Source organism: Ambystoma mexicanum, chromosome 8 (assembly GCF_040938575.1).
Source record: "Ambystoma mexicanum isolate Mex_15411 chromosome 8, UKY_AmexF1_1, whole genome shotgun sequence".
Classification (NCBI taxonomy): Eukaryota; Metazoa; Chordata; class Amphibia; order Caudata; family Ambystomatidae; genus Ambystoma; species Ambystoma mexicanum.
In genome coordinates this window covers 1,127,568,765-1,127,580,951 of record NC_090929.1, presented here as the reverse complement: position 1 = coordinate 1,127,580,951, position 12,187 = coordinate 1,127,568,765, and the positions used below count along the sequence as shown (strand labels likewise).

The 12,187-nt window shown below is 45.8% G+C and overlaps 1 protein-coding gene across 5 annotated transcripts in view; it reads left to right on the top strand.

Moving 5' to 3' along the window:
- MAPK8 (mitogen-activated protein kinase 8) overlaps window positions 1-11,854 on the top strand; it is a 956,840-nt gene extending 944,986 nt beyond the window's left edge. For 3 of the 5 annotated variants that reach the window (XM_069611178.1, XM_069611175.1, XM_069611174.1), the window contains one exon: window positions 9,027-11,854. In XM_069611178.1, the coding sequence (XP_069467279.1) occupies window positions 9,027-9,169 (143 nt within the window). In that variant the 3' untranslated portion in view covers window positions 9,170-11,854. Of the gene's footprint in view, window positions 1-9,021 lie in introns of all 5 variants that reach the window. The other 2 variants (XM_069611180.1, XM_069611177.1) reach the window with 1 other exon arrangement.
- Window positions 11,855-12,187: the final 333 nt, after the last annotated feature.

Below are 12,187 nucleotides of genomic sequence, written 5' to 3'. Positions count from 1 at the left end.
TTCGGCAGAGAACAGCTTACAACTGCGTCGAGGGAGGGATTATTAATATTATGAGAAAAAACGACCAAAGGTCGAGGAGTTGCAATGTCTCTCGAGGAGCTCCACGTGAAGGCGACCAGAAGCTGGGCGGAAAAAAACAATCTGAGGGACCTCGACGCGTGAGGGATTGTGGGTACAATGCACGTCACTATAGGGATAGTGTTTCAGACACGCCTTGTCGACGTCCCCTTTTCGACTACGAAAAACAAAATGCAATACTCCGCAGTGACCACTGGATGTCGGACCTATGCACAGCATGTGAATCTAAGCAGATACAACCATCAGAAATGCTTTTACGGTAAGTAATGCATTCTCATATCTATCTCCCACCTCATCATGAGTGGCTCACAAACACTCTGGTATAGATTCAATCAACTAGCTTATATCCTCTGACCATTGCTCCTCTCTCTCATCATGTCTTTACTTGATGCAGCGATCACTGCTACCGCGTTATTACAGTTTACACTGAAAAACACCCCTTCCGGGGGGCAATAAATGGTGAACCTCATTTTACACAGCAAGTCTCTCCCCAGCAAATTTACAGGTGATGTGGGACTTAAAAGGAAAGCATGTTGGTATGATGTGATATATTTTATTTATATCGCGCTCGTACATAAGTGTTTCAGTGCGTGATGGGCCCCAGAGTAACCCCAAGTGTCTCTGTTACCGGATGTACAATAGTGGTATTCGATATGCCTACCATTCTTACTGTCTCTCCTGATATAGTAACCTTGAGGAAAAGTGTTCATTCGCAGAGTGGATCTATTTGCCCTTGTGCCCAGCAAACATGGCACCGGTAGCCCTTGCACCTGGCATTCTAAATAAGGACCTTCCCGATCAATTGGAATAATTGGTGCTTATAGAGTACCTTCCCCTTTGGGATGTCAGAAGCCATAGGCATCCCGTCCCGACCCTCGTGGGTCTCTGTGGAACAATGGGTTTGAATATTGAGGCATTATTCCTGTTGCAACTGTCTGCCTTTGGACCTGTCCTCCTTGCTGTGGCATCTGGCCATTATTAGGGATAATACTTTGTGTCTGTGGTCTAAATGGGCACTTATTTTTCCAGACGCCTACCTGCTTGCAATAATTACAAATCAAGAGTTTGGTGCCATGGCTCAGGGAGCCTGCTGATTATTCTAATGTCCCTGTTCCTGCTGGCTTTCTGTTCCCTGCCCTTGATGCCGATTGAATTGTCTTGGTTGCTGTGGTTGCCCCATATATTCCCCCCCCCCTGTCCTCTGCCTCTTTGGCACCCCCCCCCCCCTTAGGCCTCATTTTCCTTACACTGTGTTGTTCCTTGGAGCTCTCCCTTCACCTGTCCATGTAGACTCTGCATCTGTAATGGCATGATTGTATTCTCAAACATTTCCGTCTGCTCCTGGCAAACGACGCAATGATTCCCTACTGCTACCAGGTCTGCTAACAGCTTAGTCTACAAGCCTATGCACACATTTTTAAGCTATATCTGTACCTTTGGGAGTAGACCCGAAACAAATGAATTTGCTATAGTCGCTTGAGCTGTCTGCTCTGGTTTTGTAATACTCGAGTGCTGAGTGAGCACTAACTTCAATCTGTCTAAGTAATTGGTGGGAGTTTTGCCCTTGTTCTGTTTACAGTTCAATATTTCTGCCCAATCAGTCTTCCTGGTTAACACACCTCTGCAACTGTCATCACTATCCTTTTGCCTGCACCAGGGCATCCCCTGACTGCCCTCTGTCTGGGTTGGTGGCTGGTCAGGACGCCCATTCTATTAACTGCTGTCTTACCTCTGATTGCATTACTATTCTCATGAGTTGATTCATGTCGGCCCACGGTGGGTTATAACACTGCAGTACTGCTTGCAGTTCCTCCACAAATCGTTGGGGCTCTAGCTTATTTTGGGGAACTCCTTGGCCAGTGTCCTATGGTCCTCTGGTGTCCATGGTACATGGACTGTAACCAGGCCTGCTGTTACTCTCCATCCTCATGACCAGATGACCAGACCAGATCTGGGTCTTGCCAGAGGGGAGCTTGAGAGGTTTGTGAACCTCTTCCATATATATATCATACCCCCCTAGTCATTAAGGGGTCATATGTGGGTGGCGTACGCTGGATAACTGTGCTTGAGAGGAACCCACCTTACTCAGCCCCTGCGCCATGGTGTGCAGAGGGCACCAAGAGAGACCTCTTGACCACATGTGCCTGCTGTTCTTCTGCTGGTCTCTGCCCTGTAGAAATCAGGTCTATCTTCCTGCGTCACAATATCCTGATCTTCTTGATCCTCTTCTGCCTTGTCAGCATCTATCGCCCCTTCTTTTTCAACTATCTGGGGGCACAGACAAGCCCCTTCCGTTCCCCTTCAACTCAAAAATGTTTTGTCCCCTCAGTTGATCATTAATCTCCCTCAGTCCTCTTATTTTGCCATTATTTCTCCTAGCTGTAGCCTCCTCTAGCCACGTGGCAAATGCTTCCCACTGTACTGCTGGTGTTTTAGTACCTTCTTTTTTCAGCACCCTTCTAAGGGCACCCAAATTAAGTTACTTCTAGCCAAATAGTGCCATGAGACCAAATAATCACTAGGCAAACTGTTAAACTGCCTAAGCATATAATGGGCTGGCGACCCCTTTGGGTCACCTGTTTTGATTGCCTTTTGCTCATTTTCCTTTTCCATATTTAAATCTCCATTCAGCAGTCACTTGCCCCGTTACCCAGGCGCTCCTGCTCCACGCTTTCTTTGTATTTATTTGTATTTATTATGCTTATATAGTGCTTTACGCCAAAGCGCTTTACATTATAGGGGCTTATGTTTAACAACCAGACACACTGCGTAGTAGTCCTTACTGGGATAAGGACTCTAGTCACACAATCATCCACCCGTCCCTATTTAGTTGTGGGCATTATCCTTTTCCTGTCCCGTTTCCCTAACCAGTACCCGTTTGTTGTACCGGGCTCATTCCCTACCCTTGATATTTTTCTAGGTTAATCTCTCGATAATAGAGAGACAGTAATAAAAGAATTGGTTATGAAACCAGCAAAAATCACTACCAATACTATGTACACAGACCATAATCTCCATCCCATTTCAGCATATCCCCTGGAAACATCTCATCCTGTGTTGTCCATTCCCTGTTCTCAAACAGGACTCTCTGTTCCCAGTGCTACCCTGCATGCACTCGCAGCCCCGATATCCTCCTCTGGAAACTCCCTGTGGAAATGTTCAAGTGGGTCTCCTACCTTATCATTTTGAGCCCTCATGGGTGTGTCCAGATGGAGGCCCTTGATAGTCTGTGGTCTGCAACAGCATTGCATGACAGGTCCGAGTCACGGTCACCATCTATGGAAGTAAGATCAACACATGGAGGACACAGGAGCCACATTGGAAATGAACAAATGAAGACACCCTTTATTACTGGTTTGCAAATCACATAAACCGCACACTATTAGCCCGCCACTCAATTCTAACCCAACCCACCTCAGTCGCCTTCCCCTTCTATCCTCCCCATGGTCGGTCCTCTCATAATACACATCACATCTGCTTGACCACTCTTGACCCCGAAACATAACAATGACCCTTCTTCACTTCTGTAGTCTGTCTTCTGTTTCCCCCCAGTCTCCAGTCATCACGTGAGCCTCTGCTTCTGGGTCAGTCGCTCCAGTCTGACTATATACGGCGTTGCCCTCCTCCGGGGAATAAGGTCCCATTGTTTGAACTGGTCTGGGCCGGCATAATCCAAGGTATATGCTCAGGTGGCCCACCCAGTGCCCCGAGAGCTCTTGAAAGTGCTGTCCCAGCAGTCTTACAGCACATGTCAATTTTTAGGTGCCCTCGGGGAAAGCATGGCCAAAAGCATCAATGTTAACAGAGCCTACCCAGTAACTACACTAAATGTGTAATGGGTCTGGGCACAAATCGTTAATTAGTGGGTAAATCAATGTTTTCAAACGGCCAACAGATCTGGTCTAGAACATATTCATGCAGGATTGCCCAAATCAACGATCGACTTTTCAACATATGTAAAGTACTTGCTTAGTTCTTTTGATTATGGCATAGTAAGTCAGTGTGTAGCAGTTCTGGACAACAGTATTTTTGAACAGTCTGCATCTTATAGTACAATTGGACAGTAATCCAGTAAAATTCATGCCACTTCCGCTTTGAAGATGTTTCAGGCAAATACCTTAGATTTTACTCCAGATTTGCCTTTCCAGTTTACCTCAATTTTTGTATTTGCTTTGTTCATCACCATTTTTCTGCGCTGAAGCAAAGCATAGGCACGCATTTTGCTTCTATTTTCTAGAACAAGTGTCTTAAAAAACGAATGGAGCATGTTTTCTGCTGTTTCTTTCAATGCCATATTAACACCAATTGTGAAGCTGATTCCAAACCAAACTTTTCTAACTTCTGCTTGAAACGGGTTAGTGATTGTTTATTTATCATGTGCTTATACACAAGTGTTTCAAAGTGCAACCATGCATGGGAGGGGAAGACATAAGGACAAGACAAATGATCCTACTAGGCGTGGTACATTCAGATCGTGCAGATGCACAGAACAGGAAGTGCGAGGGGGGGGTGGAGAATAAGAACAAATGCGCCCAGTCCTGTCAGAACATGGGTTAAGTGCAGAGAGATACCATTCTCATGGGTTGTAACCGTAGTGCAGTAGTGCTGAGGAAAGTGCAAGGCCCGGAGGCAAGTGCAGGAGACTGGTGAGGAAAGCTTGGGACCTGTTAAGCTGTGAAGGTGCACCAGGGAGCCAATCGGTGAAACTGAGAAGAAGTAGAGGAGAGGGAGCAAGAGAGCAAAAAGAGGTGGTTAACAGGCAAGAGGGAGGGAGAAAGAGGAGGCGAAGAGGAAAGTCTTGAGAAGTTTCTGGAAGTTAAGGTTATCCAGCTCGACACAGAGAGAGGCAGGGAGGCTGTTCCAGAGGCAGGCACCTGCAGAGGATAAAGATCTCCCCACAAGTCTTTGCTTGGAGAAGCAGCTCAGTGTTAAAGGAAGACGAGCAGAGAGCTCCAGAAGGAGAGTATTTAGGAAGATAGCGTTACAGATAGAGTGGGCCCCAGCCCAGAAAGCCTTGTGAACAATGCAAAGGGTCTTGAACTTAATCCTTGCAGCCAAGTGGAGCCAGTGAAGGGATTTCAGCGCCAGTGAGATGTGGTCCCTGGGCTTGAGGCGAAGGATAAGTCTTGCTGTTCTGTTCTGGATGAGTTGAAGAGGACGTAGAGTAGAAGGAAGGAAGGTTGAGAAAGAGGTTGTTGCAGTAGTCCAGCCTAGTGAGGATCAGGGCTCTGGAGATGGTGAGCCGCTGAGAGGAAAGTAAGAAACGGTAGAATACCTCTCAGAAGGTGCAGTTGGTAGTGGGACTTTTTAGAGATGTCTGCGATGTGTGACGAAAAGGAGAGAGTAGAGTCGAAGATGACCCCCAGATTTTTTGCCTCGTTGGTAGGTGGAGGCGCAGGACCAAGGTAGGCCAACCAGAGAGAAAGAGGGAAGGCGGGAGCATGGGTCTCAATGAGGACTATCTGTCTTACTGGCATTGAGGCAGAGGTCGTGCAGCACATCACAACTGAATTGCGGACAGACAGTCCGGTATAAGTGAGAAAGAGGAAGAGGCCAAGGGTAGCCTGAAGGAAATCTGCGTACCATCCGCGTAACACTGAAGATTGGAGGTAAAAGTGGCTTTCCTGTTGGGCCATTTAGCCATTGAAAAACCAGGGGGATAGGTTAGATCCCTGGGGGACACTGCACGTAGAGAGAGTGATAGGGGAGAGAAAGGACCCCCAATTCCACCTGGGATAGGCACTCTGAGCGAAAGAAGGTTAGCCACGCCAGGGCCTTATCAGTGATGCCCAGGGTATCACAGAGATGTGCGATCAGGGTGTTGTGGTTCACCGTATCGAAGGCAGATGAGAGGTTGAGTATAATGAGGACAGAAGGAAAGTTAAAGTTAAGATTTGAGAGCAGATCTTCATGGGTGTTCAGAAGAGCAGTTTCTGTGCCTGTGGATGCTCTAAAGCCAGACTGGTAGTCATGGAAACAACCAACAGTTTCAGTGTAGAGGGTAAGCTGAGAGATAGCCAACTTCTCCAGAAGTTTGCCCAGGAAAGGAGTGATCGAGATCGGCAATAGTTTGCTGGAATGGATGGGTCCGCAGGTTTATTGAGGAGAGGGTGCACAAGAGAGTGCTTAAGAGCAGTAGCAAAAACTCCAGTTGCGAAGGAGAGGTGGAAGAGGTCGGTTAAGGCTGGGGCGAGAGAGTCAGTTTTGTCCTTGATGGTTTTGGAGTGACAGGGGTCTACCGGAGACTTTCATAGAGCAGACCTGTATAGTAAAGTCTTCAGGTGTGACAGGGGAGAGAGAAGAAAGGAAGGGGTGGAGGTGGCCAAGGGTGGTACAATAGATGTTGGTGCATGAGATGGTGAGGAAGAGAGAGAGAGAGAGGATAATATATCCTGTGGTTTAGAGGTGAGGTGTGCAGCCAGTGCCGAGAAAACGGCCTATCTGGGTGCAGTGGTGAAGGAGGCTGCAGCAGGATTGGCTTGTTCCTTGCAGACTTTGGAAAGTTTGGCTGTGTTATTGGATGCCGCGGAGATGCAGTAAAGACTTTTCTTGGAGCGGGTGCAGAGTCTATACTGCCTTTGAAGCAGGTGGCAGGCAAGTTTGTCAGAGGGTGCACCTGAAGAATCCCATTTCTGTTCGGCTGCCTGCAATTGTGTTTAAGGGCAGCCAGTTCGGACTCGTACTAAGATTTGTATTTTTGGTAGGCTTCAGTCGTACCCTCATGACAGAGGCAAGAATATCAAGAGTGTTGGAAACTGAGAGGTTAAAATTAGAGAGGGCTGTGTCAGGATGGGGGTCAGCCGCAGGAGTAGAAGGAGCGGAGTCGGTAGAGGCAAAGGCAGCTGTTTTCTTGGGTCGGATGACCTTGTAAACGGGAGGCAGTGCCGGGCTTACCGATGCAAGAGGAGAAGAAAGCTTCAAGTGCCAATAGAGTGATCAGTCCAGGAGAGAGAAGTAGTGAGAGGGATAGATAGAGGGATGTCCGTTGAGATGAGAGCATCCAGCCAGCGGTGTGCGTTGGGCCAAAGGGTAAGAGGGAAAGAGAGAGTCACAAAGATTGCATAAAGGTCTTGCGAGTCAGATGAGTCGGGATGAATGTTGAGATCACCCAGTATGAGGAGTTAAGAAGAGGAGGAAAGGAGAGAAGAGGCCAGGTCATCCCATTCTAAAAGGAAGAGGGAGGGCTGACCAGGTGGCCGATCGAAGGTGGCCAGCAGGAGTGAGGAGCTAGGAGAGAGGGGGAGCCTGCAGACCAGGCATTCAAAGGATGAGTAGGCCTGAGTGGGAATAAGACACAGGAATCCACTCAAGGAAATCATTGCTACTCCCCCTCCTCATCTGTTTGGTCTAGGCATAGAGAGTATCGCCTTCCGGGAGAAGTGTGTCAGAACTCGTGACAGAGCTATCCTTGAATCAAGTTTCAGTGAGGGCAAGAACATCAAGAACCAAGAGTTTATGGAGGTTGCAGATGTCAGAGGACTGTTAGACAGCAGAGCGAGTGTTAAGCGTGGCAAGGGTGGTTAGGAGGCGACAAAGGAGCCAAGGTGGGCCTATCTGGCCAGGGATGTCGAAGGAGCTGATGGCAAGGGAGCCAGTGTAGAAGGCGAAGGAAGGTTGTTAAGGTGAGGGGCCTATCAAGGAGTAGAAGGTTGGGTTGCGGACCTTGTACCTTGATGGTACCATTGCAATAGACATTGAGGATGACCCTGGAGGTGGAGAGGGGGGGCAAGAAGGACCTCCCAGTGGGAGCCACCAATAATGAGTGAGGAAGAGAAAGGAGAGAGAAGAGCGATCATATGTAGATGCCATAGGTCGGGTGAGTGAACGACAAAGAGGATGTCATGAGAGTCTCTGGTGGAGTGCATCAAAAAACCACAAATCCTTTCCTTGGTTAATAACCAGTGTAATCTTGCTAAGAGTACTGAACACTTACTATAGTCTTGAAAAGGTGTGGTCCAATAAAACACCATCAGCTGTGTAGCACTTATATGAAGGGGCAACCACTAAAGTTTGGGGAAATAGTGATTTGACCAAAGAGTGCTGCTGCCTTTTATAATTTATAAATAAAACGGTGCCAAGATCCTCAACTTTGTATCACTGGAGGTAGGTACCTTTCCATGATGGTGGCTTTCTCGTTCTTTTTTCTTTTTATCTCCGTTTAAGAGTATAGCTCTTTAATGAGGGCAAGTGGACCAGGGGCTTGCAGATCGCCCAATGCTGCAGTTTAAACCACATATTTCCCCCCTCCCTACAGTGAAAGGTGGTGATGGCAAGACCATGATAAAGTTACTCAAACGGTCCATACGCCCACAGTCTGAATTAGTATCAAACCTGGAGATGAGTTTATAAGTGCCTTGTTTTGACGGGGCTCTACTCAGAGCCACAAATTAAAAAATATTCCAGGATTCCATCAACCAAAGGAATTGTCTAATGATTATCAATGAGTTGATCATATCAGTGACTTGCCACTTTCCTTAGCCCCAAATAGTTTGCACTCTGATCAGGTATGTTACTGCCAGCTCTGTGAAATGAATTAAACTTCAGGTGATTCCTAAACATACAGGTCCCTGTCCTTTATTTGATCTCCTCTGTGTTGCTTATCTTAATGTCTGTTTAATATGCCCTCTCTCACCTACTCTCTATCCTACTCTCTATCCTTATTCCTACCTCTGATCGCTTTTGCTGGGGTCCGTCTAAGCCTATTCCTATACATGCTATGCGTGAACACCATATATTTTTTTTAAATACGCATTTGTCATTGTCGCTGGTTAGGTCAGTGTGGTGGTCCAGCTTACATTTTTTGAGGCTCCATCTGTGTTTATTGTATTGTAGAGATGAATGCCCAAGCAGTGGGGCAGTCCAGGAAACGCAACCACTTCCTGGACTGGGAGGGATTTCCCCAGGACTGTACTTACAAGTGACTTGCTCTTTTGTTTCTCATAGCACAGGTGCGGCAGTGACCAATGGATCTGAGAACCCATCCTCCTCATCGTCAGCTGAAGTCTCGTCTATGTCTACAGACCCAACATTGCCCTCTGACACGGACAGCAGCCTAGAAACATCTGCTGGATCTTTGGGCTGCTGCAGATGACTCTGGATGGGGTGGGGTGGGGGGAGGGTGTCGTGCAGGAACTGCAGTTTGAATCTCGCGGATAAAGCAAATTTAAGACAACGGGGAGTTCTTTTTTAGTGTATATTATAAAGAATTGTAGAATTCCTTTTACATTAAAGTGGGTTTAATTTTCTAGCACTGTCTTTTGAAGCAGTCCTGTGCAGGCAGCCAAGAGATATGTATTGTAATGTATTAATTGGGGGCTGTCTCAAATACTTCAGTTATCACTTGACAATGTTATCACACTTTAAAATTCAGCATTTTTTACTTTGCGGTGTCTGCCGCGCTTTTAGTTTTTTCACCAAATTTGTGCGATTTCTTTTTATCAAAGAGACTTTAAATGTGCCGTCTTTTTACCATGATGTGAATTATTTAAGATTTGTATAGTTTTTTGTTTCTTCAAATGTATTGCCGGTGGTTTGATTGTGTTTTTCCTCCATGTTCTCTGCTGGATTCTCCAGGCTAGCTCTGCAGAATGAACCTACTTAGTTGGCCTAGAGCACAGCACAAAGTAGTGAGGGTAGTGCTCTGGTTTAACACACCCATCACTCAGGGCCAAGATTCACACAGAGTCATTGGTTGTTATACCAGTAAGAGTCCCTCGGAGTTGGAGCTGCCGAACTAATGTAGAGAAACGCATGGTTAGAACACAGCACTGGGAGGGGAATTCCAGTCTCAAACTCTGACCTTGTACGTGTCTTGTTACCTCATGGGGCCTCTGTTGTCCAACTGGTATTTGATGTTGGAGATTTCTCCCCTTCCCTACAATGATTGGTTGATAGTTGAGGCCGTTTCTCCCCCGTTTTGTGATGTATTGGAGTTCACAGTTGGATTCAGAAGAAAGATGAATCATTTTGCAAATCTTGGGGGAGCGGTGTGTATTTCTGCAGAACTCTTTAGCCACCGAATGCAGCTACAATCATGTACTATTCAGGGAAAGTTAGTGTTCGGGTGTTAATGTTTATGATGATGGACATGGGCTGCAATCATTGATTCTTCAGGGGACATCTATTGTTTTTTTTTCTGGAAGATTGTTTTTGTCTATTGTTTGCATCTCTAATCATTGAATAATTTAGAAAGGCTAAAGCAAGTATTATGTAGTTTGTGTCCTGCAATTCGATGAAAATGCAAAGATGCTCTTGGTGGCGAGCGATTGTACGATCCCACATCATGTTCTCACTGAAAGCTCAGAAAAGCCTGCAGCTGGAGCTGTTTTGAATGTTTTTCCTCCATGGGTTCAGTCTGCATTGTTTGCGAGAACTGAAGTGAGCTGTAAATTTGTTTGCCCAGTAATGTTTGTGGTCGGAAGGGATGTGTCGAGGGCTATGGGATTATGGTTTTGTTCATACTTTGATGCTGTAATCACTAAATGTTGAGTAGAATGGTACAGATTGACATGTGGGTACATTTTAACGCAAATATCTGTTTTAATCGGGTTGTAAAAGTAAGCCAGTTTTTACAATGAAAAATTGTTTTGGCAAAATAAATTTTGAACAATTTTAATTAGTCTAACAAAAACCCTGCCTCCACCCGAATGCTTTACCAGCCTCATCGCTGCTGCCCTGTTTCTTAGAGCTTAGACTCCATGAAGGATGGCAGGCCAACAGGCGTTTCCCCTAACCCACCCCAACTGTGTCCTTCATTAGAAACCATTTATACAAAGGGTAAGGTGTATGCATCCTGTACTGCTTCATCAACTCGTACCCAGCCACATAGTGCCTTCCTAGTAAGAAGGTAAGAGATTCTGGGGGTCTGTGTGACAAAGCAGTATATATGCATGGTTAGATGAAAAAGGGGAAAGTAGGGCTGGTGGCTGTTGGGGGGGAAATGGTGGGTGGGCAGGTCTTTTGAGCAGGTGGGATCATTTCTTGCCATCTATTCCCACCTCGCCAGTGCAGCCCTGAATAGCACTTTGCATATCTCCAGAAGCCCCAGGTTAAAATGAGGGTGGACCCAGTTCCCACTGGTAGAACTATTAAAAACCAATTATGTTGCACATTTTTTAAACAAATGGATTTGCTGTCAAATTACATGGAACCAAACAATAGTGAGACCTATTGAATTTTGTTTATTAATTTGTTCTTAATTATAAGTGTGTGGGAACACTATGGAATTGTTTACCCAATGTTTTGAGCTGTAATCTCATTCATTAAGAACGTTACCTATGGAACTGCGTCAGTTGTTTGGGTTGGGGATGTGATGTCATTATTTGGTGCTTTGAAGATTCTTGTTTATTGGGTTGAGCAGTAGCCAACAAAGATATCGAAAAGGATTAGACAGAGCTTTGGTCGTTTTTTTGTTCATTGATTAGAGTGGCAGTCTTTAAATGTTGGCCCTTGTGAGCTTGTATGTGGATTCTCACTCATAGACGTTTCTGCCATCACAAGTGCAAAGGCCAAGTAATGCTTTCAAACTATAAAAATTGCACCACTGAAATGAAATATCCCTTATATTGCGGACCTGACAATATGTATCTGTGCTTATTTCCTCATGAAGACCTGCCCCTGTAATGCTTCAATGTATGTCGCAAAAAGCTTTCTTTCCATGAAAAGCAGGTCCTGTCCTTTCCAGGGAAGGGCAAAAGCCCTGCAAAAAACATTATGTTGAACCAGGGGACTCATAGAAAATACACTGCAAAATCAATAAATTGGTTACTTCCCATAAGGCTACTTCTTATTTCTTTTTTTTTTTACTGTTTGTAGATTGTAGTTCGCATATCTCCCTTAACATGACCAGACTGGACATTTTCTATTTTGCTTCCAGAAGCAGTTCTAAAAATACTGTTTACAATGTGACTTAACGCAATGCCCTTTTGTAGACATCTCTGACAAACCCTAGACCAGGGGTCTGCAACCTGTGACTCTCCAGATGTTTTGGACTACAACTCCCATGGTCCCTCATTGAGTATGCTGGTTAGGGCTGATCGAGAGGTGTGGTCGAAAACATCTGGTGATGCAAAGGTTGCATACCCCTGGTTTAGACACTAGTACTTGGAGG